The 25,950-nt window shown below is 48.5% G+C and overlaps 12 protein-coding genes across 12 annotated transcripts; 5 read left to right on the top strand and 7 right to left on the bottom strand.

The window, feature by feature from the left end:
- Nucleotides 1-1,742: 1,742 nt before the first annotated feature.
- N7473_008620 (cytochrome P450) lies at nt 1,743-3,231 on the bottom strand (the record flags this gene model as incomplete). Its single annotated transcript, XM_057154560.1, has 5 exons — nt 1,743-1,993; nt 2,020-2,425; nt 2,476-2,718; nt 2,795-2,936; nt 3,014-3,231. The coding sequence occupies 5 exons, from the start codon at nt 3,229-3,231 to the stop codon at nt 1,743-1,745; spliced, it is 1,260 nt and encodes a 419-aa protein (XP_057005690.1).
- A 20-nt stretch (nt 3,232-3,251) lies between these two features.
- Nucleotides 3,252-3,664, bottom strand: N7473_008619 (uncharacterized protein; the record flags this gene model as incomplete). Its single annotated transcript, XM_057154559.1, has 2 exons — nt 3,252-3,403; nt 3,484-3,664. 2 exons carry the CDS (start codon nt 3,662-3,664, stop codon nt 3,252-3,254), a joined length of 333 nt encoding a protein of 110 aa, XP_057005689.1.
- Nucleotides 3,665-5,541: 1,877 nt separating this feature from the next.
- N7473_008618 (uncharacterized protein) lies at nt 5,542-6,589 on the top strand. Its single transcript, XM_057154558.1, has 5 exons — nt 5,542-5,607; nt 5,658-5,725; nt 5,778-6,160; nt 6,213-6,280; nt 6,335-6,589. The coding sequence occupies exons 1-5, from the start codon at nt 5,598-5,600 to the stop codon at nt 6,523-6,525; spliced, it is 720 nt and encodes a 239-aa protein (XP_057005688.1). The 5' UTR covers nt 5,542-5,597; the 3' UTR covers nt 6,526-6,589.
- A 416-nt stretch (nt 6,590-7,005) lies between these two features.
- On the bottom strand, nt 7,006-7,912 carry N7473_008617 (opsin family protein; the record flags this gene model as incomplete). Its single annotated transcript, XM_057154557.1, has 2 exons — nt 7,006-7,725; nt 7,787-7,912. The coding sequence occupies 2 exons, from the start codon at nt 7,910-7,912 to the stop codon at nt 7,006-7,008; spliced, it is 846 nt and encodes a 281-aa protein (XP_057005687.1).
- A 1,119-nt stretch (nt 7,913-9,031) lies between these two features.
- On the bottom strand, nt 9,032-10,426 carry N7473_008616 (NAD(P)/FAD-dependent oxidoreductase; the record flags this gene model as incomplete). The annotated part of the gene is made up of 1 exon (XM_057154556.1): nt 9,032-10,426. The coding sequence occupies one exon, from the start codon at nt 10,424-10,426 to the stop codon at nt 9,032-9,034; it is 1,395 nt and encodes a 464-aa protein (XP_057005686.1).
- A 531-nt stretch (nt 10,427-10,957) lies between these two features.
- N7473_008615 (GMC family oxidoreductase) lies at nt 10,958-12,880 on the bottom strand (the record flags this gene model as incomplete). The annotated part of the gene is made up of 2 exons (XM_057154555.1): nt 10,958-12,586; nt 12,662-12,880. The coding sequence occupies 2 exons, from the start codon at nt 12,878-12,880 to the stop codon at nt 10,958-10,960; spliced, it is 1,848 nt and encodes a 615-aa protein (XP_057005685.1).
- Nucleotides 12,881-13,880: 1,000 nt separating this feature from the next.
- Nucleotides 13,881-14,410, top strand: N7473_008614 (VOC family protein; the record flags this gene model as incomplete). The annotated part of the gene is made up of 3 exons (XM_057154554.1): nt 13,881-13,944; nt 14,018-14,226; nt 14,288-14,410. 3 exons carry the CDS (start codon nt 13,881-13,883, stop codon nt 14,408-14,410), a joined length of 396 nt encoding a protein of 131 aa, XP_057005684.1.
- A 399-nt stretch (nt 14,411-14,809) lies between these two features.
- On the top strand, nt 14,810-16,321 carry N7473_008613 (aldehyde dehydrogenase family protein; the record flags this gene model as incomplete). Its single annotated transcript, XM_057154553.1, has 1 exon — nt 14,810-16,321. One exon carries the CDS (start codon nt 14,810-14,812, stop codon nt 16,319-16,321), a length of 1,512 nt encoding a protein of 503 aa, XP_057005683.1.
- Nucleotides 16,322-16,620: 299 nt separating this feature from the next.
- Nucleotides 16,621-17,403, bottom strand: N7473_008612 (uncharacterized protein; the record flags this gene model as incomplete). The annotated part of the gene is made up of 1 exon (XM_057154552.1): nt 16,621-17,403. The coding sequence occupies one exon, from the start codon at nt 17,401-17,403 to the stop codon at nt 16,621-16,623; it is 783 nt and encodes a 260-aa protein (XP_057005682.1).
- A 484-nt stretch (nt 17,404-17,887) lies between these two features.
- On the top strand, nt 17,888-18,901 carry N7473_008611 (isopenicillin N synthase family dioxygenase; the record flags this gene model as incomplete). The annotated part of the gene is made up of 1 exon (XM_057154551.1): nt 17,888-18,901. One exon carries the CDS (start codon nt 17,888-17,890, stop codon nt 18,899-18,901), a length of 1,014 nt encoding a protein of 337 aa, XP_057005681.1.
- A 432-nt stretch (nt 18,902-19,333) lies between these two features.
- Nucleotides 19,334-21,349, bottom strand: N7473_008610 (transcription factor domain-containing protein; the record flags this gene model as incomplete). The annotated part of the gene is made up of 4 exons (XM_057154550.1): nt 19,334-19,695; nt 19,750-20,223; nt 20,286-20,790; nt 20,853-21,349. The coding sequence occupies 4 exons, from the start codon at nt 21,347-21,349 to the stop codon at nt 19,465-19,467; spliced, it is 1,707 nt and encodes a 568-aa protein (XP_057005680.1). The 3' UTR covers nt 19,334-19,464.
- A 1,173-nt stretch (nt 21,350-22,522) lies between these two features.
- N7473_008609 (FAD-dependent monooxygenase) lies at nt 22,523-23,770 on the top strand (the record flags this gene model as incomplete). Its single annotated transcript, XM_057154549.1, has 1 exon — nt 22,523-23,770. One exon carries the CDS (start codon nt 22,523-22,525, stop codon nt 23,768-23,770), a length of 1,248 nt encoding a protein of 415 aa, XP_057005679.1.
- Between the last annotated feature and the right edge of the window lie 2,180 nt (nt 23,771-25,950).

The raw sequence follows: 25,950 nt of genomic DNA, 5'->3' as shown, positions 1-25,950 counted from the left end.
ATCGTTTATCTCGTGGACAAATAGTTGGGCCAACGTTTCCCGCAACACGGGCATGTCGACGCGCATTTATATTCTCCAACCTCGCATTAGAATTCTGTCTATGGGCAGTGGATATTGGTTTGGGGCTAAGTGTGGGATATACTAAAAGAAAAGTCAAATTTGTAGTTGAAGAAACCTAAGGTTCACTCCTCGCGGTGAAGGTTCTAGATACGGTAACTCCTCGTGGAGTGAAACGAAGAACATAAGCCACTTCCAGCTAAGCTGATCTGCAAAGGGACCCAGAGGTGCTACGGTAGGACACCGATGTTCAATCGCAGGCATCAGTTCTTAAGTAGTCTTAATGCGCAGCCAGTGAGCGGATAAAACATCCGAGTTTCAGGGTCCAGGGTCCAGTTTCCCAAATGGGGAAATGGCTTAGTGTGAAACACAATACCTATGTCGATCCCATTCTTGCGTCAATGACGATCATGAGTTCTCTGAAAGATCTTCATTTATTAAAGACCTAGCTGTAGGAGTTGACGAACCGGGCGAAACGAAAGATTTGTTCGCGGAGCTCAACAGGAGTCGGGAAAGCAATACAGTAATAATTAGATCCATCGATGAGTCGGCCCCGAGATTGCCGATCTTTACTTGTTCGGTAAATGTCCAATGTAACCATGAATAAACATCAATGATTCTAACTAGTTAGCTACTATGAGAGCCTTGTAGTCATGATACATAGCTTGTCAGTATATCAATATACATGCCAAAATTGACATAATAGAGTTCGTTCACGAGCTAAGATGCACGAATGAAAACGCCGGGCATACAGTTTCATTTCCGAGAGGGCCCCAGAGGAGCTCATTGTCTTTTAATCTACCTCCGATGCGATAAAATATTCGGTTTGTAAGAAAATGAGACTCGCAATACGGATGCGATGTGACGGTACTAGTATATTGAAGAACGGGGGAAAGAGCAGAAGAAAAGACGCAAACGACAGCCAGCCTACCAGATACGAGAGGGTCTCGGCGGAAGTGACAACAAGCTTCAAAATAGATCCTTCTCGAGATAACCTTAGTCTCAAAGGCCGAAGTGTGGTGTCGATATCTTGATACTCGGCTGGGATTCGAAATGATACTCAGGATAGCCAGTTGTAGCCAGAGAGACCCTCTGTTTTGCCTCGAGTAGATCCCGATGTGTGGAATGTGGGCCCAAGGTGACTAATCTTCTCGGATATGCTTCGTACAGTATCTCCTCCTTTCTCCGGTTCTCCACCAATCTTACGAATGTCAAACGAGCCGGCAAAACCAGGCAAAAATTCCTTCTAAAACCCCCCCCCGAGACAAGGGCTCACTGCAAGCTGGTCTGTAGCCACTGGTGCAAACCATCCTAAAACCCAAGTATAACTTCTTTCGCCCGCAACGCCTATTTACGACAGACGTGGAACATTGCCACAAATGAGAGACGACGGAAGCGAGTGGAAACGGTTTTCCCATCCTGACCCGGATGACGAAGAGCTGACGCCCAGAAGGCTGTGCAACTTATGCAAGAAATCGAGCTACAAAATGGAGGGTTAAAATTGGGGGCTCGGGCTTAGCACAAAATTTCTGATTATAGACTAATTTTCGTTATCGATTCCGTTCTACTCAATGGGAACTCCATGCCAGGTGTCAATCGTCTGGGCCTTCTCATGTTTGTCGCCCACGATGTGGATATCAAGCTGAAGCCATGGATCTCCAATAACCCAACGATTATTCGGTCCATTAACCTTGAAGCGAATGGTCTGAAACATTCTCTAAATCGGGGGCATCGCTTTCCTCCCAAGGATGTTCCTTCTCCACTGTTAAGATCAAAGCTTCATGGGCTGGGCTTCGCGTTGTGACATTGAACTTCCAGGGAACTGGATGGCTAATAACACCTGCCTGAAATTCCGGCTTGACTTCGACTTCTTTACCATCCTCACACGCTTTATCAACATTAGACACTGCAAGAGACCGAGCAATGCTGAGATAAACTGTGTGACATCAGCGAGAAACTGACCGGGGCAAACACGACGCCCAAATCCAAAAACAACCGCATGTGGATCCATCTCGGGCTCTCGTCCGTCGATTCCCAGGAACCGCTCCGGTTTGAATACCATAGGGTCATGATAAACTTCGGAATCATGTGTCAATGCCCAAATATTAGGCATGATTAACGATCCTTTCGGGATATAGAAGCCATTTAACAGGTCATCCTCCACAGACACATGTGGGATTCCCATAGGTGCCACTGGATGCCATCGAAGTGCTTCTTTCACAATAGCATCGGCATATGGAAGCTTGCCTCGGTCGGCTACTGTAGGTAATCGGCCTCCCAATACTTGATCAATCTCCTCCTGAGCCTTGCGTTGCACTCCAGGGAAGAGGGTCATAGCCAAGAAGAAGGTTTCAATGGAGGAAACGGTCTAATAATTGTTAGTTATTTAGTCCAACTCTCCGTGGAATCAAAACATACTGTATCAGCACCGCCAGTATAAAGAGACCCCGCGGTCCACTTTGCTATAATCTCTTCCTCGGACCCAACTAGTGGATATCCTGACGCCTTGAATAGATTCGAAAGGTAAGACGGCTGGAACTTCCCACTATTCATACGTCGTTGAACAAAGGCGTATGGCTTATCCACGACATTTTCGAGCTGCTTCTTCCATTCCTGTGCAGTGCGTTTAAAGGCAGCCCCAGGGAACCAGGCTGGAACATACTTGACGGTAAAAATGAGAATCGATGTCCAGGTCTTCGTCGTAGGTAGAATGTAGGTAGAACTCACGAATTGGAACCATATCCACTAGCCACACAACTGGCGTCCCAGCTAAGGAAAAGCGCTCTAGGGCAAGGTTCGCCATATCGACCAGTGGGTCTCGCGTATGCTGCTCAATGCTATAGCCATATGCAATCTTCAAAATAACAGCCCCGGCTTCCCTAAACAGAAGGTGATGTTAGTCTCTATCATACTATTCTTCCTTATACCAATATTTGACCCGCACAGAATAACTTACGTCTGAACATGCTGGGAAAGCTTTGACGGGTCTTGAAGAAAACGTAATAGAACACGTAATAGGAAGCGATGGACCTCAATCTCTTGTAATGAGTTATACTGCGCTATAGCTGTCTCTGAACCGAGATAAGGTTGCATCGCTTTACGGTAAACACGAAACCGGTCAGAGTAGGTTTGCATCGCCAAAATGTGCTCCCAACCGACCCTAATAAAACCCATGTCAGTCCCAATCAATCTTTTTAGAGCTCAAAGTCTGACATTTGGGATGCGAAGACCAGATTAGGACGTGAGGAGTGCAATGCAGTTCGTTTGTTTAAGAGTTCCGCCGCGATTTGATTATCATTGATGATTACAATAGTTTGTCCCAAGACAGTGACTGAGCTGATTGGCCCTGTTCAATTTTCATGCGTTAATGCTCAACGCTATTCAGGATATCCCAAATGCCAGGGCTGGATCTCCCTTGAAGCTTACCATAGAGCTCTTTGTGCTTTAACCAATGCATCCAATCCTGGGCGCCCGGAGGCGGCAGATCCGAAATATTACCCACAATCGGTTTCCCTACGGGTCCTGGTGGCAAGGATCCAGCATATTTTCTGCGGGTCAATAAAGCCTTGACTACGTAGATCAAAACAGCCCCCAAGACCGCGTTCATGAGCACGAAGACATGACGACTACACGTGAGGCGACAGGGTGGGCCGGACAAGCTGTCGGACAAGGAGAAAATGAATGTCAGGTACCAAGGCCCAGGCCGAAGAAACTCTTTTTATATAATCCATCTATTATCATTGGTCATTGGTTGGAGCTTCCGTCCAGGAGGTTTTCCCTCGTTGGACACAGCATGGATGGCACCTGGATCTCCACATCCACATTCCCCGTGCGCCACCGCCGCAACGCGTCCCCACACCTTGATAGTTACTTTGGTGTTGATCGTTGACGGCCGAATTGATCAAGGCTGTGTAGGGAAGGGTCATTCCAATATACAGTATTGCATTGTGTTTTGAGATTTTGGAGGTTGATCGCTAGAAACTATCCGATCGGCATATCCATCGTGTTTGGTAGTACCCGGGGCTCAATGGAGTCATTTATACTACAGTGGGCGCTTTGTGGATTAGGATGACAGCTTTTGAAGTATCTGACTGTTGGAAGTTGATCAATCACAAATGTATTCCCTGATGTCCCCCCTCATTCGGAAGTCCGGAGCGGGACGGAATCCCACCCTCGGGTACAGCCGTTTTCTCCTTTCCAGGTGCGCCATATGTATCAGGTCCTGCCTAGCACGGTAGCACCAGGATCCTTCTAACAGGCGCGAACGAATTGACACGTAATCATCTGTAGATCGACTATTCTACTAAAGGTAACCCGAGATTGAGACTACTACTAGGGGCTGTTATTGCTACGGATTCCTTTGGCCCCGAAGCTATGGCCCCAAAGCTAGTGGCACTACACTAATTCTAGTATGGAGTAGTTGCATGTTCATTTCGCTTCGGCCCGCTTTATGACTTCCAGTATGTACCACTGGAGTGAGAAATGCCACGCAGCCAACGACCCAGCTTAGGGTTTGAATTGATATGTCCACGCTTCAGATCTCCTTGGACTGAGCCGTACGCGTGCCCGCCCTCTAACCAATGTTGTCTAAGTGAAATCACGGCGCCCCAATTTGGGTTTCGACTTTTCGTTCCCAATCACCCTAGCGGAAAAGGCGCCATGGCGTGCTTACGGCGATATGGCCCGTTTTCATGCTTGGCTTGCTTGGCTCTCTTTGTGCACACCATCTAATAAGTATACATAATGCCATTGAGCTCGGGCAGTAGCCCCAAATTAGTGGACAGGGCCTTTGAGCGCCACGGGTTGCGAATGGCGGATCCCAAAAGCCAAAAGTGCCACCGAGAGAATCAACCCAATAAAACAGTTCGGATCACGTTTTGCATGTCGAGGTGCGAACAATACCTTACCTGTCTTTAATGGACACCAAGCCATTCAATCCTCTTCCAATGAGGACTACAAAAAAACTCAGAAAACTCTAATAAAATGCAACTCGAGTTCTTTCCTTGGCCTTAGAAGTTAGAATTTCACTTTGGTGACCGCGATGTCAACGGGGACATTGGCGAATGGACCTTTTGGGAGTCTCTCATCTTGTGCGGTATGTACACTTGGTTCTCTAACGAAAAACATCCATTGAAACTGACTTCTCTCCCTCTCTTGTCAGCTCAAATGTTTCTCTACTGCCTTGAACCAAACGTCATGCGTCGCATCCAACTTGACATGTATTTGCCTGGATGCTTCTTTCATTACACAGGCGACGGGGTGCATCAGCTTACAATGTGGTGTGAAGTCAGGACTCTGTGAGTACCGAAAGAACTTACTCCAGCTATGCTCTGTGTTCTCATAGTTATCGGCGGCAACAAACATCACAATGTCCACCTGCCAGGTGCCAGAGGCCAGTCAGGCTAGGACTTGTCCCGTCTTAGCTGGAGTCCTAGGAATGCTAGCTCTAATAATGGTTTTGCTGCTTCAACCGACAATTCGGGTACGATGATGGCCTCATTCCTGCGGCTTTGGTTTGTGCCGCACCTTTGAATTGCGTGATGTTCCCAAGTGAGGATCAGACTGCCGTCCCCACATTGCTTGATTCTGACTTAATATAGTGCAACGGCTCGGACTAGGTAGGAATATCTGGACGATACCTTTTGATCATATCACGAAACAGTTGGAGGTAAAAGTGACGCTCGATGATGTTGTTCTTTGCTAATCAATTTCTCGTGTAGTTGCTCTACGTTGCCGAGATCTGCTATATGGCCGCCAAGGCCCTGACGCAGTTATCCTTCCTTACATTCTACCTTCGAATCTTCCCATCTGACGAGTTCCATCGGATCACATACTGTTTGATGGGTCTGTCGGCGTGCTTCGGAATATCCAATACATTCGTGACAATTTTCCAGTGCAACCCAGTGTTGTACTTTTGGTCTGGGGGGACCGGTGAATACACAGGCAACTGCATTGACATCAAAAGCTTTTCGTGGTACAAGGCAGCAATGCAAATTGCGATGGATATCTCGATCATTAGCCTTCCGATTTGGCCGCTTATTCATGTGTCCGTTAACATCAAACGAAAGATCCAGATGATCCTGATGTTCGGCACCGGCTTTCTGTAAGTCTGCGGTCTATTCAGCCCGCGCTGTTTCATACTAACTGGATTCAAGTATTACTGTCATAAGCTTCCTGCGATTACGATCTCTCGTCATATTCTCAAAGTCCTCCAATATCACATGTGAGTCCTTCACTTTCAGGTCAAACTTGATCATATCTCACAGCTTTACTATAGATGATAATACGCCAGGGATCTACTGGAGCGGTGTGGAGTGCGACGTTGCAATCATTTGCGCGTGTATGCCCTCCATACCGTCCCTCCTCAAGAACCTTTTTGCATCAGCGTTCGGCTCCCTTCGAAGAAATATTATAGCAACATATTTCTGCCTCAAAAAGTTCCAAGTGCCGGTAGTTCTGTTCCACTAGAGCAGATCAAGATTGATACCTCGTGTCAGGTTACCAGCTCAGAGATAAATCTTGTCAATGGATCGGGTACCCCTGGAAAAAAAATGAGTGGCTTCAAACATGCCTCATAGAGATGAATTCTTCTACTAGGCTCTGCCGCGCTATGCGTGTGTTTAATTACATACCTTGGGTAAGTTCAAATTCATGCTAAAATGCAATCTCCACTGCTGGCTACCTACATATCAGTGATCACCTAAACCGCTGCAATTGGATGAACACAAAGCCTGGCTATGGACAACCGCGATAAAATGACTGGTAGATCGAGTGCCCTGATCCCATTAATTGATTACCTACTTAGCCTATCCATCCACCAACACATTATCTCCAAACATTGACGACCACTCATCCGCCTCGGTCGCAAGCCCAAACGCACAACACGAATTTATTCAACCTGATGCTCTGCTCCAACACAGGTGGGGAGCCCGATAATACACCACCCATCTATTCGGCTGGCCGAGAGGCATCTCCCTTAAGTGCGGAGGCAGCCTCAGTCTCTCGGCTCGGACGACTGTCACTGAACGCAATACTCAACTTGCGGTAATCCCACCGGCGAGCAAGGATCAAGACGGCGAAGCTGAGCACCGGGACCATGAGGACGTCCAGCACTCCGAAGAAGATCGAAGTCCCCGTCACACCGATCTTGTTACCACCATCAGTCAAGCCCCAGGCAATCGGATAAATGATCCACAGGAAATTGGTCCAGCCCGACAGAATGATGTAGTCCTTGTCCACGCCAAGGAGCTGCGCAGCCTCGCGGCTCTCGTTGATAGTGCTCATGGCGAGAATGAGCCAGGCGAAAGTGCCAAAGGCAAAGAATCCCCATTTGTAGGAAGTGGTCACATATGCGCCGGCGAGGTAACTGACAACCCAGTACAGGGAGAGGGCGATGTTGCAAATGATGGTGGTCCAGGAGACGCCCGAGATGAGGCCTAACCCAAGGGCGAGTGATGGGAATGCAACCAGCCAGTGGACATATTTGACCCAAAACACTTGCCGGATGATTCCATTCCCAAGATTGTCAACTTGTGGCACCGCACTCCAGCCCAGATCTGAAGCTTGAGCAAAGTAGGTGATTGCGCCGACCATAAGGACGAAGGTGAACAGGTAGTGGAAGACTCGCTCGCTTTCCTTCGCGGCGAAAGACATGACAAGACAGCCAATCTACCGAATGCGATTAGCATCAGCTGGAAATACAACAGGTCGGGTCCAAAGGGAGCCTTACGAGAGCCAAGCAGAAAACAGCTGTAACTGCCCAGAGCCAGTCGGAGCCATGCACTGCCAGAGCCTCATCAACCCCCATGACGGGGTTGACCTTCAGGGCATCGTTTCCACGGGGGAAGAGATCCATTCTCAATGGAAGTCTAGGGATGTTGTTCGATGAAGTGAGTGCCCCTGTGGATCTCCAACAAACTGCCGGATGAGTTGATCAGGGCGATTAATGGAGCTTGACACCTCAACGACGACAGGGACACCCGCCTCTTATAAAGAGCAGTTAGCCAATTCGGCCCCTGCTTCGGAGATAAGATGAAAGGTCGGTTGCATTATTGAATAGATGCACCGTTCCCACTGAAATGGGACATACTAGCGCCCATCTATCAGGGTCGGCGATATTGGAAAGCTCCATTCTGCGGCCCTCTTCCAACGAAACAGCGGCGTGGGCTGCACTATGGGAGCTCGGAACAAAGTAGATGGAAATTGATCTACACGGGTGCTATTTGTTTCTTGCCACTAAACCGAACCAGCCCTGGAGCTCGATTTCAAATCCGCTGCTGCGGGAGCCCAAGCTTGCACCATGTACGATGCACCCCGTAGATCCCGAGACAAAGAAAACCAAAAGCAAATAACTTCAAACATTACCCCTCGATGGCCGGTTCGGTATATTATTTGTTGTTGAGGTGGGGCCATCGAATGGGGCTCCATTAGAAGGGAATGAAACTTTTCTCCGACTATTTCGCCGTCCATCACCCCCGTGCCGGCGACCAGCGGTGTGGCCCATAGTAACGACCAAGTAAGCGCTGGGGACAATTTTCAAAAAAATGCTCATATGTCACACAGAGGGAAAAACAAATCACAAAAGGTGATGGGAGGGGTTTACCGGCAAAACATTTCACCTGCGACCGTCCAGCCCTTTGCCTGGCTGAGAAGACCAAGTGACCAAGAGCATGCCCTCGAGCCCATGCACCCTTTGGAAGAGGCAGGTTACTCAAGGTTAAGTTCAAAGATTTTCGTGCATGGTGGAAATTATGAGAGGAATCTCAGGCGGGGTCAAAACTGGAGATTACGAAAAGGGCCCTAGAATGGAGAGATAGTCTCTTCATTTACAACTATAGACCTGCCAATGTTAGATATTTCATTTCATGTTATGTACATGTTGGTAGTGCATTTCATCCCATGCAGTAGTGTCAGTCACTTGCAGAAGGCAACAATAACATATCCCTTGGCCAAAAAGTAAGTCGTGCGTATGGTCTCAATTCCCAATAATATCTGGCAGGAGCGAGTGAGTATAGTTCCAAAGTATCCCAGAAGCCTGAGAGATAAATGCAGCACCCGTATACCAGGTATGGCGCTCGCCCTGAAGACTGTTCAGTCGATTGTAGAATCCGCTCTGAAGGGCTTGTTTTGACACCTCCAGCTTGAACGGGGTATGGCTGCGGAACTCGACAAACTCAGGAGACGGGCGAGGAGAGTAAATGGGTGCAGTAGCTTGGAGTCGCTTGATTATATTTGCCACGTCGGCTTGAATCTCCGCTTGCGTCAGGGGGCTGGGGCTCCCATACCATACGTACCACAGCCCAGGGATTCTCGATTCGGTGATTTGATAAGGTGCCGGCAATTCAGGGATATTGTGGGTGGCCGTGCTGGAATTGGCATTCATAAACCGATACCCGGAGGGGAGTCCGGTATTGTTCACCAGCATGGTGTAGTAACTGCTATACGTCCACTGAGAAAATATTGATTCCTCCTTCTCGTTTAGGTCGAATGACTGCATGTTCTCCAGAAGGGGAGGAATGCTGATGACAAGTTTCGACACTACGATGAGCTTGTTTCCCGTAGGCGTCTTAGCCACCAAGAGCACCTCAGTCTCATCAGTAGGCCGTTTAGCGGCAAGGATTGTGGAAGACAAAAGCACGTTGGAAGAACCTAGCCTGTCGAAGCCTTTCTCGAAGATCAATTTGTTGTTGTGGTTTGGAGGCACCACGTCGTGGCCGGCTAAGCCAGAGAGCAGCGTCGAGTCAAACATCTTGAACACATTGATGGTCAACTGTTGCAAGAAGTTTGTGAGGCCCTGACTGTAGAAGTAGGCGGTATATGCTAAGTTGGACAGATTGTATTTGGCAACGAAGGTCTGGAATGGCAAAACGAGGTCCTCAGGAACAGGATCTGGGAGATTCCAGCTGTACGCAAGATACGGATACTTGTCGAGCTGCTCTGCGTATGCGGTGAAGTTGTTTGCTGTTTTCACCATCAAGGGTGTGCCCGTCGCAAAGTCATAGAATGCGTTCGTCAAAGGGGCGATGGAATAAGGTTCCCCGGAAATGCCGAGCAGCTTGAAGTAATCCCATGTGGTTGTGCTGTTCCAGAACGCCTGCACCCCGTAGTCGACCGTCACTCCCGTAGTGGGATCGGTATATGTGTTGACATGGCCACCGAGAACAGCCTCCTTCTCGATAAGGACCACGCTGTGTCCTAGAGCTTGCAAATTGACAGCGGCATACGTCCCCGACGAGCCCCCTCCAATCACCGCGACATCTCGAGTTATGACATCTTGGGCATCATAATGTGTCGCATCAAAATTATAAACGGTGCTAGAGGCAACAATCGTGACTTCTGCAAAGGCCAGTAGCCGTACTGTTGCGACCATTGTATCTCACGAAATCAGCAGGCTGGCAGTTTTTGTTATTTCATTTACACCGCTGAATGGCCTTCAAGGCCTTTTTATCTTATACCCCTCCGGGAATGGCGGAAAGATCCCTAGATTACGGGGATTAAATTCGGAGTATTTATCGCTGAATACGAGATATTGCTCGTGTGCGTGCCGCTTCTCGAAGCTAAAGGTACACTACGCGTGTGAATTAATCCGAGCTTCCTTCTCAGCAAGGGGTATTTCAAGGGAAACTTAAGAGCCTAATCTCGAATCAGGATTGGATCTCGCTCCCTTCCAAGTCTTGAATACATTAAAAATAGGAAAGAAGGGAAATAGAATGATGGCAGGATTTTGGCTTATGGCTTAATATCTACGAGGCCATCATTGAAGCATGTTCGTGGGGCAGTGACTTAATGATTGAGTTGATATGTATCAGTAGAGAGTGGAAAATTAACCTGCTATAGGCGTCTATAGACGTCGAGTTTTAGATCTTGCTGTATTTAAGGGACTCGAATACTCAGGGGCATATTATGCATGCAAGTTCGTCTTGAGTGAAAGATCTTGCTTGATCATGTCTGCTCCTTTCTCTGCGGCGGCGTAAACCGTGGGCATGATTGCAGCACTCACTTGCATCGGTAGCACGCTGGCATCGACAATTCGCAGCCCTTCAACGCCTTTCACTCGGAGTCGCTCGTCCACGACTTGGCCCATAGCACATGTCCCTAGTGCGTGGTGATAACTCACAATTCGATTACGAGCGAACTGTTGTGCCTCGTCTTCATCCTCGAGATCAACCTGCGGCGGTGGATCCACTCGCTTGCCTACTTTCCCTTTGAGCAGCGATGACTTGAACACACGATCGGCAAAACGAATGCCAGCCGCCAGAACATGTGCATCCGCCGGGTGAGAATGGAAGCCAGGATCTATATCAGGCACCTCCAACGGATCTGAAGAGCGCACATGAACACTGCCACGGGATAGAGGGTACATATTGCTGACAATGAGAGCATAGCATGGTGTATCTCCGGGAGGTCCAGAAACCAGCTTGGCACAGTTTTCAAAGCCCGCTGTGATGTTGAAATTTGCGGGTGAGCCCACTAACTGTATGTTAGCTGACAAGGGCGAGTGCACACGGGCGGCGATTGCCTTGTTCTGCTTGTCCTGGAATTCGGTGTCTTGAGCAGGCAAAGCGGTTTCCGTGGTAATCATGGACAACACCTTATTGAGCTCGGTCTCGTTGACCTGGGAGGCGAATGGTACAAACCCCATAAGACTGGCTGCCCCAGACAAGGCACCAGTATGCTCCTCCCGATAAAGTCGAAATTGTTCCTTCGCAAAATTTGGATTGAGAAATACGGAGTCAACGGAAATTTCTCCATGCCCCAGCTCGTACACCACGGCAGACATCGTCTTCTCCTGGAGATTGTTTCCCACATGCGGGTTGGCGAGCACGCATGGGATGTGAGCTTTTTCGAGCACATTGGGGTGCCCAATTCCAGATAATTCGAGAAGTTGAGGGCTCTTGAAGGATCCTGCACTGAGAACGACCTCTCTTTCGGCAAATACCTTTTGCGCGACTCCGTCATGTATCAACTCGACTCCCTTGGCCGTAAGGCCGCCAGTCGTATTCTGTTCGAGAATCACACGAGTGACGGTTGCTTCAGGGATGATTCGTAGGTTTGGCCTTTCCATTACACTGGTCAGGTACCCGTTTGCCGCATAACTTCGAACCGGTTTTGCCGTCCTGTCGATGGAGAGAAAAGATTGGAAGAACCCCAAATGTTCGCCGTTGTTTGGCTCGTCTGGTCGCGCGAGGCCAGACTCTTGATCCAGTGCACCAAGAAGAGGCTTCTCAAAGGGAACATGCCAGGTTGGAAGAGACGTGTGAATCGGCCCGCTGGTTCCGTGGAGACTCATGTCTAGTGGGGAGATAGTGGCGTCGCGCTCCACAATGTTCTTCTCGTTCTTTTCCAGGTACTGATGACGCTGGAAGTAAGGCAATAACTCTGAAAATGACCAGCCATCAAGTTCTAGCTCTATCGCCCAGTCATCAAGGTCTTGAGCACATGGACGCGTATATGTCATAAAGTTAATTCCGCTGCTGCCACCGAGCATCTTCCCTCTTGGAAGATGGAAGACGTTATTGCCTGCGGCTTTCTACATATCAAACTGCGGTTAATCGCGGTTGCCTGTTGAGGTGACAGATAGATTATGTAGCAGAGAAAAGCCTACCTGTGGCAGGCTTTGGAAAGCCCAGTCATATTCTGGATTGTTCAACATCTTTCCAACCCCGGTCGGCATTTCCACATTTGCATCCCCAAGTCGCGACTGCCCGGCTTCGAGTATACATACTTGAATTTTGGGATCTTCCGATAGACGAGAAGCAACAACAAGGCCAGCAGTTCCTCCTCCAACAATGACAAAGTCAAACTTCTCCGTGGTAATAGTCATTCTCACAGGTCCTTTGTGATTGACAATTTCTTTTAGTTTAAAGATAATACAAAACCACGTTGGTGGACAAGGAAGCTCACAGTGAATATTCTTTAGAGGAGAGTCACTCTTCTGAGCTAGTTTTCTGGGGCATGATGACCAGCAAGGCGGGGGATAATTTTGGGCTGTCAGCAAGATAATTACTCCGGCTCTATCACGCGTGACATAAGCATTTGAAACACTGGACACTCCCACATTCCATTCTATTATTTCATTACCATAGCACATCGGACCTGTGAGCAGATGATAGTATAACTGAGGGTATGACGGCACGAATCGGCGCTACACTTGACCAGCATGTGTTATTACTTCCCATTTCCTCGCGTTAGCTCAATTTGAGAACTTAATCAAATGTATGACTCAGCTTTTATTGTAACTAGTTAACTAACCTAACTAACTAGTTAGTTTACTTAGATAACTAGTCAGTTAACTAATTGACTTACTCTCTAGGTATTAGAAAAGGGCCCCAAAATACTCTCAATAGACATGGGATATTCGACAGGCTGATTAGCTGCATGTTTCATCAAGCCAAAGTTCTCGGTAGCTCTGTCAAGTAATAGCTAGCTTGGTCAGTGGTGAAATATGCTTTCCATACATGTATCTATTTCTTTTTGCTACCTGATGGTCAATTCGAAGTAATGCCCGGGGATTCGGTTAGTGCCTACGCGTCTAAACCCGGGCTGTTGGTTATGTTTACACAATGTTTCTATGCCCCTGAATCATACATTTAGGGCCCCCTAGAAAGCCGGAGAAACAGAAGCTACATACCCTTGGCCAGAGGGAAAACTCCGAGCCGAAAATAGCCTCAATTCACGTAGAAAGTAGTCGTGGGTTTTCGTAGGGGTTTTCCCCAGGTGACACGCAATATATATTCCCGCCGCCAGCCCCAAGCACCTATATTGAAACCACACCACAGCAACTGAATCCAGCCTCCAAAGAATCCGGTTTTCAGATCATCAACATGCCTGTCCCTGCTATTGGAACCCCCGTGGGCCTTGAGATTCCCGTCAAGGACACGAAGCGTGGTATGGGTTATAGATTCTGATACCTACTCTGGTTGATCGATCGCTGACCCAGGGCTATGTGGTACCACCACAGCTTCCGAATTTTACAGCACTGTCTTCAACTGGAAGTTTTCCAAAGAAAACTTCGTTGGTGCCCCAGAGGAGTACCTCCTCGTGTTCAAAGTCGATGGCGAGATGTTTCCCGGGGGCGGCGTCATCAAGAAAGTTCCAGAGGGAGAGCTCGGTGTTGGTGGTGCTACCAAGGTATTCTTGTATGTTGACAACATCGAGAATGCCATCGAGGTAAGCGATTGAATTGCTTACAGCTGCTTTCTTTTGCATAAGCTAAAACGAGTGGTTTTAGAAAATCGAGGCCAATGGCGGCGAGACAACCAGTGAGAAAGAAGCCGAAGGTGATCGGGCATTCTACCAGTACTTCCAGGACACTGAAGGTAACACTCATGCCGTGTACACCTACAACAAATAGGCGCTGCAGGAAGGAGATGACTTCATGGGGATGCATTTAATTCGCCCAGATTTTACTCGAGATAGCTATCTCAACGCAATTAACATGGTGGCCCACTATATGCAAACCGGCCAGTTACTCCATACTGCAGTCTTAGCGCTAGGTGGGGGCTGCGGAGTATCTTTACAGGCACCGATTGATCCGGAGTATCATTCTCTTCATTTCTCCCCAGATGTCAGCGTAGCCTTGTAGCGATTGTTCTGTTTACCTGTAAAGTCATTCAACATAAGATTATCTTTGTCTCCGGGCCGTTACGTTTATTGAAGTCATGGCTGCTTAAATACACCCTTCTTAGTAGACTATCTTGAGACACCATCATCCTCTCCACCCATTCAACCACAGCATCCATAATACAGCGAAATGGCCGTCGCCCAGAGAGCAGCTGAGCTGCTATCCTCTTTCCCCGAGACTTCCGTCTACCGATGGTCATGCGATGACACCTCGCGTCGCTTCGCCGTAGAAAACCCAGCAACGGGAAAGACCATCACAACCATCCAAGCCGGCAACGTGGAAACGACCAATGCCGCCATCGAGGCATCCCAGGCAGCTTTTGTCAACTGGAAATCACGCGCACCGCAAGACCGATGTAGCTTCCTCCTGCGCGCATCCGACGAGGTTCAGAAGAATGCCCAGGAGCTGGCCCTCCTGCTGTGCCTCGAGAACGGAAAGCCATTCAAAGATGCGATTATCGACGTTTTCTTCTTGATTCAAGTCTTCAAATATTTTGGGTCAATTGCCGATAAATTGCCGTCGGAATTTTTCGATCAGGGCAATGTCTACTCCACCATCATCTACGAGCCGCTGGGTGTATGCGCTGGCATCATTCCGTTCAATTGGCCTCCCATCCACGTTGGTGGAAAGCTGGCACCATGTTTGGCCGCGGGAAATACGATGATTCTGAAGCCAGGTGAACAAGCTCCTCTGACTGCCATTCGCATCGTGGAAATCTTGCAGACCATTTTCCCACCGGACGTGGTTCAAGTCGTCCCAGGATTGGGACCAGACGTACCCCAGGCCTTGGTCAACCACCCGCTCGTGAAGATGGTTTCCTTCACAGGTTCTTCACCTGTTGGAGCAAAAGTCGCATCGGCTGCGGGGTCATCTCTGACGGCCACTGCGCTCGAGTTGGGTGGCAAGAACGCCTTTGTTGTGTTTGATGACGCGAATCTCGATACAGTGGTACGTGACGCTGTTGAGGGCGCATATTTCAACAAGGGTGAGGCCTGCACAGCCTCTTCCCGCATTCTTGTTCACCGGAGCCTCTACCAGCCCTTCGTCGACAAGATGACTGCCGCCGTATCGAAACTGCAAGCGGGAAATGGTCTTGACGACGCAACCCACGTTGGTCCAGTGGTCTCACAAGAGCGAAAGCAGCAGATTTTGGCCGCCATTGATCTTGCTAAAAGCCAGGGAGCCCGTCTGGCTGCTCAAGGCATCGTTTCCACTGACGCTGAAATCGCCGATGGCTTCTTCGTTCCGCCTACTCTATTCGCAGACGTGACGCCCGAGATGGCCGTCGCCGTAGAGGAGATTTTTGGCCCGGTCGCATGTGTCAGTGCGTTTGATACCGAAGACGAGGCCGTAGAGATTGTCAATGCCTCCCGGTATGGTCTCTTCGCGGGTGTTTACTCGACAGAGTTTAGTCGTGCTATGCGGGTCGCTCGACGCGTGGAAGCTGGTGTGGTCTTGGTCAACAACTACTTCCGTGGTGTTCTGGGGACACCATTTGGAGGCGTGAAAGATAGTGGACATGGCCGAGAGCACTGGATTGGAACGCTACGGGAATGGAGCCAGATTAAGAACATCCGCTATCCAAGTGGCTTAGGGGCCCCGTTGCCCCAGTGGAGGGCCATTCCCGAGATTTTCCAGTAGACGCATGAGCACAGCTCTCGTTTATAGAATCTTTGTTGCTGCCTACATTGTAGCAATTACTTAGTTCTTCCGAGCCGGGTATTATCTATAGAATGCGAGAAAGTTTCTTGAGGCACCTCAGTGTGTTTGCAAATGTTCATTTCAAAGCTCGAAATATAGACACATGAAATGGTTAAAGACCTATTTCAACACGCTTTGCAAAACTGAAACTGACGCATAAGCTGTAGGTATGGGACTAAATATAAGATATATCTAACGAGAAAATCTATGACCATAATAAAAACCCAAAGAAAGAAAGTCTAAACCTCCACCTCTAAACAGGAAACCAAAGGCTTCAAATCCAAAGCAACAGAGAAGCTGCTGGTCCAGCCGGCGTCTGTATCTTCCGCCAACTCCCGAATCTGCTGTACCAAAGGCAAGAGATCCTTTGTCTTAATCGGTACCCGATGATGTCCATCCCACTCAAGAAGTTTCGCAGTATCTCGCCGACATGACGCGTAAAGCTGTCGGTGGCGATGCAATCCCGAATCATGCAGGCCATGCATGTGGATAGTTGGTATGGATAGAACAGAACCCGGATATAAGTCACAGTCCGGATCGAGTGTTGCCAAAGGCGCACTCCCGGCAAGAAGAATACCGAATCGGAAGTTGGCTTTTGAAAGACTGCGACCTTGTTGTTGGCGATATAACAAGCTAGCAGCGAGTTTAGCCCCCTGACTGAAGCCCAGCACACCTATCCACTCGCCAGTGGCACCTTTCATCGTTTCGAGATTCATGACATTCTCGAGTACTCTGTCTAACTCGGTGACTGTTTCTTGTGACTCGGCATCGCCAGGAGAGGCCTGCAACCATCTCCAGAATGGGCCCCATTCTTTGTAGACGGATAAAACATCAGGGCCAGCTGCAGAGGGAAATGGGGCTTGTGCAAAGACGAAGCGAAATTCATGCTGCAGGTGCTTAAGGATGCCCCGGCATTGAGCGCGGAAGATGCGAGCGTTTGTGCCACCGCCGTGGAGGCACAGAATGCGTGGTAGGTGGAGATCAGATTCTTCTCGAGCCAGTATCGTTGGTTTGAACTTCATTGCCACCTAGTTTTGCGGATCTTGCCCCCTTGCTTCGTGGGTGGCCTATTGTATGTGGTGATTCCGATATCTCCGAGTGCTGTACTACCGGCGGAGGGCTGTGTGCGTTGACCGGTGCCTCGACTATACACAGAGAAATATATGACTATGATTTGATCACCTTCGAAAGAATTGTTTTGATCTCTTGAGATCAATGTGTTTAAAATCAGTCTTACTAGGCGGGCAAGATCACCCGGTAGTGATAAGGTTCCCTGCTTACTGGTAATGAACCGCCGGATAGAAAGTCCGCTGGCTGGTCGACGGACCAACAATACAGAAATATACGATGCATGGGATTATATAGGAAGAAATGAGACAGATAATCCCAGAATTGAGATTATTGCAAGCTCAGCTACACAAAATAAATCTACAGTCATAGAGGGAAAAAAAAGAGGAGTGAAAAGCATTTGAATTTGATCAACAGTCCAGCTCCCCGCCCGCCACCATGCCTTCATTCGTCCCCAAACAGTCAACATCGTCATCTTTCTATCTCCCATCTGTGGATATTGCACCTTTCCTCAAAGACCCCACTAGCCCAGCATCCCAGCAGGTCGTGGAAGATATCCGTGCAGCATGCATTTCGACAGGCTTCTTTCAAATGACCGGCCACGGAGTGCCTGCATCCCTCCAACAATCCGTCTTCGACGCAGCGGCCAAATTCTTCAAGCTGCCACGGGACGTTAAGACCAAACTCGACGCCCGCAGTAACCTTGGATTTCGAGGCTATGATGTGATGGGCACACAGTTGTACGAAGATGATGTGCTCCCTGACCTGAAGGAAGGATTCTTTCTGGGCCAGCATATTTCCGCTGATGACCCTCGTGCTCAGGCACGCCGGTTCTTTATGGGCCCTAATGTCTGGCCGCCTACCGAGCTGCTAGATTCCGAGGACTTCCAAGAGCCTATTGAGAAATACTACGAGGCTATGACCCGTTTATCTCATGTTGTGCTCGATCTCGTCGCTGCGACACTCCCCTACGGCCCACACGTCTTTGACGAGTTTAAAGCTAACGACCCGGCCTGCCCTATGAGACTCCTACATTACCCTCCAACTCGTCTATCGGGTGAAGCGCAGAAGAGGCAGTTAGGTAGCAGCGCTCACACGGATTTTGGCGCGGTGACGCTATTGCTGCAAGATGAGCACCCAGGACTGGAAGTGCAGGACCGCGAAACGGGAGAATGGATCGGTGTTCCACCCAACCCTGCGGCGTATGTTGTCAATATGGGGGATATGATCAGTCGCATCACTCGTGGGGTGTACAAGAGTAGTATCCACCGGGTGGTGAACAAGAACCCGACAGATCGATTCAGCGTGGTCTATTTCTTTGATGGGAACATTGACTTCAAGTTGTATCCTCTCGATGGTGTTGGCGAGGATGAGAAAACGCCCACTGTCGAGGAACATATGATTGAGCGAACTATGGCTTCCTACAACATGACCAAGAAGGAAGACTCATGATTGCATGGAGGAAGGAGGTTCAGGTACTTGGGCTGCGAACTTATCTGGATACCAGATGAGAAAGGTTCAAGAAGCTTTCAAATCGACTCTTTCTCAACAGCGACCGATAGTTTTGCCTTAAAGTTTAGAAATTGTATACAGGACTAACCTTGTTTGTGTGAATGATCTTATTTCACGTAAACATTTTCTTATTTATGACTTACGGAAGAGCCAAAAAGATTCATCTGATCCCTTGGGCGTATGCTTTCAAAAATAATCTATAGGATGACACATGATTTTATGCTTCCACTCGTCTGTGTGTTGAATACTCACTAAAGGCTATTTTTCTATTTGTTTTTTTCTATTTTTAATTTTTTTTTACAATTTATAACATTTTTCATCATCGTGGCAAGAGCGAATAAAACAAGGAGACATGAAAATTTAGTCAAAGATGGGCGATCCTGCCCGAAACAAAACGTGATTATTCTCAAGCTTATCAATGGGGTCTAATATGTACACAGTAACGAAGCCAATTTGCCAAATCTAAAATGTAACTTCCATAAATAAACCCCAAAACACCTTCATCAACTATTCGGACTACCCGTACCCACACTGTGATTAAACAGCTCTGCTGTTTTAGAGATGCATGAGCGTGGAAGCAGATCCAAATAACTCTGCTCGGGATTATTCACGTTTTTCAACTCGCGCAAAACATGGAAGAGCTCCTGTAGCCGCGGCTGAAAAGCCTCATTGTGCATCTCGTTATACAAGAATTCGGCACAGAGGAATAGAGGGATCGGTGTTAAGGGATGGACCTAGTGTGGAGAGTCAGCATTCTGGGAATTTTTATTCCCGTCTGATGTACACACCCTTGAAAATGGTAGATCTCGTAGGGTAGATGCAAAACTAATGATGTTGGTGGATGCCTCTAATGCCCGATATTGGTAGTGGGATCCATCCGGTCCTTCGGCTGTATCTGTCATCGCTTTGCAGAAGTAGATCACCGTCGCTTGGCCGAGAATATTGGCGAATAACAAAAGGGGGTCGTAGGATTCTGTGGGTGCTGGGTACTGCGACAAAACTTGGAGTCGGTTCATGAGCATGCTATCCAGCCACCGGCGTTGCTCTGTCAAATCCATGGTCATGTCTCCATATGCCTTTGATATGTGATAGCGTTGACTTTGCAGAAGACTGCGGCCACAGATGGTGGCTAGGATAAGACACTCGTTAAACGAAGATCGGACTTTCAGAGTCGGCTCTGTCATGGCCTCCGATAGGAATGGTCCTAGATCGTGGCTGCCACTTTGAAAATCCGCATCTGGAGCTGGAAGTCGGGTGCAGATCTTTGGATGGTTTAGCAAACTGATACGCGCGTTTAGAAATTTAATAATGAATCATCACCTACCACATGTTCATTTAGTGTAATCGGCCAGTCATCACGCATACTAATAATATGGTCGAGAAAATAAGTCATCCAAAATACTCGACGCCTCTCCTCAACCTCGACAAAGTCGCCACATTGTGGCGAGGAAGGGCCACGCTTGTCGATGGGATTGTCAATCTCATGATACCGCATGGCCTGCACCAAGCGAAATGCGCGGCCGGCACTCATCCACGCTTGACGGTGGTATGTTCGCATATACTCAAATGTAACAACCAGAACCCAGGCTTGGGCTAGTGCAGTCTCACTAGTTTCGACGCTTAGATTCTCTAGCGCTTGCTTAGTCTCCTGGTACAGTGGCTCGACTAGATGGCGGGAGTGAGCGGAGAGAAGTGATGCCAATGTCCACATGGCATACTGCAGGCATCGTTGGGAAGCCGACTTTGTGGTGGACTTGGACCATGATAGGTACCGTCTTTGGTGGAGAATTGGGATCGATTGATGCACGCGGTCCAAATACAGCTGGTCTCTGGTGGGGAATAATTAGCCGCGCTTAATTGACCAGGGATAGGGTAAGGAGGGAAAGCATACAATTCAGCCTGCATAACCTCTGACAGAGGCACTGCCGACGCAAAGGACGAGTCAGGTTCACTGGGCAGAGCCACCAGATTCGAGTCAATATGCAGCCCTTGCAGCCCATAGCCGCTTGAGATAAACGTCTCATGGTCGGAAGCCGAAGACACAGTTCTGCCATCATTATCATCATTGCTGTTTTGGGAATTGCCCAGCAGATCCGACCGTTGATGGGACTGATAGAGCTGATGGGGCTGGGGAGGCAAGCGGGTCTCCAGCATGGCCTCCAGGTGCACAATGCGGTTCTTCAGGGCCTTCAAGTGGCCCTTCTTGGGGCCTCGGGTACCACGTTGGGTGACTTCACAGACCACATCGGTCTCTCGACAGACGCCGCACTGGGGGTGTTGCCCGTCGCAGCGTAGCTTTCGCCGTCGGCACTCGTCACACGCAGCGCCTGGGCGTTGGCGCCCGCGTGGCACGGGCGGCGTATCTGATTCAGTATCCGGTAGTGGCATGGATAGGCGAGTGAGTATTGGAGTACTGGAGTATTGGAGCACTGTGGTACGGTCGGAGAATCTGACGGATATTCTTTTCCCGTTACATTTAGGAGTTAATGGGCGAGGATGTGAACGGGGGTGGGGTACAGAGGAACGGCAGTACAGAAGGGAGAATGTCAAGGGGCCCAAAAAGCAAAAGACTCGGTGACACAGATATGGGCATCAGGCCCCCTGTCTTCACTTTTTCTCTTCTTTGTCTGCAGTACAGTCGATCAGGGATCACCGATGCATCATTAATAAGCACTTCGTATTACCTCTCCGTATCTCCTTGGTCTAAATGGTCAATGGTAGACTGGAGGCCTAAGCGCATCATGCTCCCCTCTCCAATTTACCACCACCGTGTCCATTCTCGACTAATCTTTCACGATGGGACACCTTGTTTGGTCAATGCTCACCTCAGTCTTTCAGTCTTACGAAATCTATTAACCGCAGCAAACGGAGTTAGTAGGGGGCGGGCCAGAGGCAGATCGCCAGGCACTGCATTCTAGTGCTGACAGACAGAGTCCACACACCCCCAACTCAAACCACCAGATCCGGCTGATTCGAGTTTCTCGAGCTCCCCCCACTCATCACTCCATAATTTTGCCTTTACAATGTGTTCAGATCGGCCCGGTTCACCCGAACAAGTGGCCCCACTAGGCGGATGCTTGGTTGTGGAATTATGACGATCACCAATGGTAATCACCTATGGAGATCACGGACGGAGTATCGCTGTCCCGACTCCCGTCGTTGCGATGAAGAGTTCAAAATTGCAGTATGAATATGAAGGCATTGATAATGACAAAGAATAAAAGATTCTTACAAATACCATGATAGATGCCGAGTCTTGATTTCTCATCCAAATATCGGAGAGAACGGAGAAAACGGAGATGAACGGGTGCCGATGCTCAGTAACGGGACCGAGATGAATTAGTTTATCCGAGAATGAGAAATAGAAACTCCGAGGCCAAACAATACGTCCGAGATATACAGCGCAACAACAATAATAATAGAAAAGACCGGGCTCATTCAAGCTAGGCATCACTGAGTCCAGATAAGGACAAATGACATCGTAGAGTATGGTGTACCTAGTCTTCATATTAGGCGCTATTCTCGCCTATCTATTACAATGTAGACAATTTACATCGCAAAATGACCGTACAACCAGCAGAGTTCCTAGCAGGAAAGAGGATCGCCGTCGCCGGTGGAGGATTTGCCGGTCTCTCATTTGTACTTGCCCTTGACCAACTATGGCAAGGCTCAACCCTGGACCGTCCCGAAGTCCTCCTCTACGAGCAGTACAGCCGCCACGAGTCCCTTCAAAAGGACCCATATACACTATGTGTCAACGGAGCTAGCCAAGATGACGGACTGGTTGCGATTCAACAATTGGGATTACTAGATGCGGTTCGCGAACACTCAACCCTCAATGATGGCGACATCCGGGTCTGGTCGGACAATTGGAAATGGCTGTCATCGATCAACCCGACAGCGTATGGAAACCTCCCAGCAGCAACTGTGCGCATCACCCGCCAGAACCTCATGCGCATTTTGGTGGAGAAGGCTGAGCAGACAAAGACCGTCTTGAGATGGGGCTCAGCCTGTACATCGGCCGAACGTCTATCGAACGGCCAAATTCGAGTGTCAATCTCCGAAGATATTGGAAGCGCAAACAGTTCCACGCTGGACTGTGATCTTCTCGTCGCGGCCGATGGTGCCAACAGTCGCATCCGAGCCTCTTTCCGACCCAACGATATGACAACTCAGTACGCCGGTGCAACTCAAATCGGCGGCATTTCATATCTTCCCGGGGGACTCCCCAAGCCCATCGACCAGGACTTCGTCCTCCAGATGTCCTCGGGCGAAGGAGTCTGTTGTCTCTACCACCCGTTCGACAACAATACAATTGCCTGGGAACTGAGCACAGTGGGACCTGAACGCGAGGCGAAAACCAACTTCAATACCGAAGAACTGAACGCCCTAAAGCAGGAAGCCTTGAAAACCGCCTCAATGTTCCAAGATCCCTTCAAAACTGTCGTAGAGGCCACAATCCCCAACACTGCATTCATCCGTCCCGCGAAGGAGAAGCCCGCGTTCCAACACGATGCTCGTCTGCATGGGGTTATGTTCATCGGGGACGCAAACCATATTCTCAGTGCCTTTGAACCGCTCGGTGCCAATCTGGCACTGAAGGATGGTTGGGATTTGGCCGAACAGCTCTGTCGCAATATTTCCCTCGATGCGGCAGCGGCCTCGTACGACAGGCTGAGTATTCCGCGCTTTCAGCATAACTTCAACTTTTCGCATGAGCGGATTGGTTTTGGACACTGCACGGGGAGTAAGTGGATGTTTTACAAGTATGGTATGGCTGCACAGCGGGCGTTAAAGAAGGTTCATTGAGATCGAGTGGCGAGTTGATTGTGACCAGCTGTTCGGCTTTGGCGTTAAAAGTCACTTTCCTTTGCATGAACGAGATACTTAGATCCCAGAAAATTGACAATAGCAAATTTCATCTTCTCTGTAGGTCAGGTACAGCGAGGTTTCAACCTCAAGAAAGTCCACCTTCCAAGGTTTTGTAAATTTCGTTTCGTGTTACCACACTCGTCTGAAATTATCGTACTAAACAGGTCGTTAGCACCAGTAACCCCTTTTTTCTTCCTCTGCCGTACTTCAATTCTGTATGAGACTGACATTATACACGAGTTCAAGTGGGTCTTTCCATTCAGCCTTTATTAGCAGTTATAGTCTGTCGACAAATTACCCGTCGCACTGCTACCTACGTGCTATCCATGTATCACACGTTACTCGGAAGAGCTTGGAGAACAGGAAGCAATGCGCAGTCGCGATTGGACGCGACGGGCATTTTTCGGAGAACTCGAGGCGTTTATTTAGCCTCCTACACGTTAGAGAAGGAAAACTATCGACGGGTGCGGCTTGAAATCGGACAAGATCTTGAAATTTCAAACATTGTTGTTTTTCATGAAGAACCCAGCAATTGCCCGTCAGCTTCGCTATTTGGAAGTACATAGCAGTTAGGATTTAGGATTTGACCGTAATTTTGACTTCAATGTCCCACCCAAGGAGCCTCGACAGCTCGGTCACGATAATCTTGACAAACTCAAGATGACCATCGAGGGAGCTGGGTTTGCTGAAAGCGACGAGCAGCAAATGCTGTTATATATACCGCTACAAAACCCCTCTGGACGACCTGTGTACGTGATTCACCCTTAGCCACTATTTTTCGGGCTAGTAAGTGATTTGACTAACCGACCTGCTAGGTGTTAAGGCCTCGGCTTAGCTAATATAGCCTTTAATCAAGCTGTTGCAGCGCTCTTAATTTCTATTATACCTAACTTTAAGTCCCTCTCTGTCTTCCCTGTTAGTGCCTATAGGCGTAATATCAAAGAATATGCTTTATTCTTATTACTCCGTCGTGCAAACACGGCCCGAGGCGCACTTCCCTATCTCTAGAACCCTAAAGAGATCATTTTCCTTCCGAACAACTTCTCACCGGGTAATGATAGCTTTCATTACAATATATAAGGATTATTATGATCGATTAAATCTAGTCCGACGACTCCCCGCTAAGGAATTTGTTTCTTTCATAATCGCATCATAGAATAATAAGGCTAGAAACCCCCCCGCCGCGAAAATCGGTGAATTATAGCGATATTAGATTTACCCACTCCAATGTGAATAAGCGTGATTTATGTTATATTATTAATTCCTCTAAAGTATTGCGCAAACTTATATCCACTATTAGGGGGTGTGTATATCCAGAAGGAGGTAAGGCCACTGCTAACCTTTCAACGCTTATAAGATCTCTTTAGAGACACCGCTACAGTTTAGAAGAGCTTGATCTTGATATTGACGATAATCTCTTTCCGGGGGAGATTTATATTGTGAATAGTATGGAATGTCATAAGCAGATATACGAGGACGTGTACCTGCAGTATAAAGAATAATAGGAAGGTGAGATAGCCGAGCTCGGTGTTAGTCTAAAAACGGTACCGTCGGATATTTCTAGATTTCTCTGATAGATTTTCCTAAGTTGAAATGCCTGAGTCTGGGTGTTTATTCACTTTGCTTTCTAGTGCGGGACATAGGCCCTAATCGACTGGATGCGGGATCAGTCTCTCTCGTGGACCTAATACCTTACACTTTACAAAGTCTTCGGCTCTACGGGAAGGGAGAATAGGGTGATCTACTGCTTAATCAGGGAAAGCATCGGCCAGATTTGGATGTTGATGCTCTTTTGGAGATACTGGTAGCTGAGAAAGATTGAAAAACTGCCAGGATTGAAAATGATTGAGGGATTTGACCCTGTCATCCAACGAGCAAAGGAGGTTCCTGATAGTTCATAAGGGGAGTGGGATCATCCACTTCTTTGGAAACAGCCTGAGCACTGGCTAGGTTGTTAAATGAAGCTCAATGTATTAGGCGACAGCTACCCCTGGAGGACGCCCACGCCGATAGGTTTAGGGTTTATGTGCGGCGCCGAGTCTCAACAAGCCACAACACATGGGAAGGAATGAGAATCACCGAATAAAAATGTATTGAGCAATCTATTATTTTGATGA

Source organism: Penicillium subrubescens (assembly GCF_028828155.1).
Source record: "Penicillium subrubescens strain IBT 31985 chromosome Unknown utg000006l_segment0_segment0, whole genome shotgun sequence".
NCBI lineage: Eukaryota > Fungi > Ascomycota > Eurotiomycetes > Eurotiales > Aspergillaceae > Penicillium > Penicillium subrubescens.
This window is presented reverse-complemented; position numbering and strand designations above follow the sequence as displayed.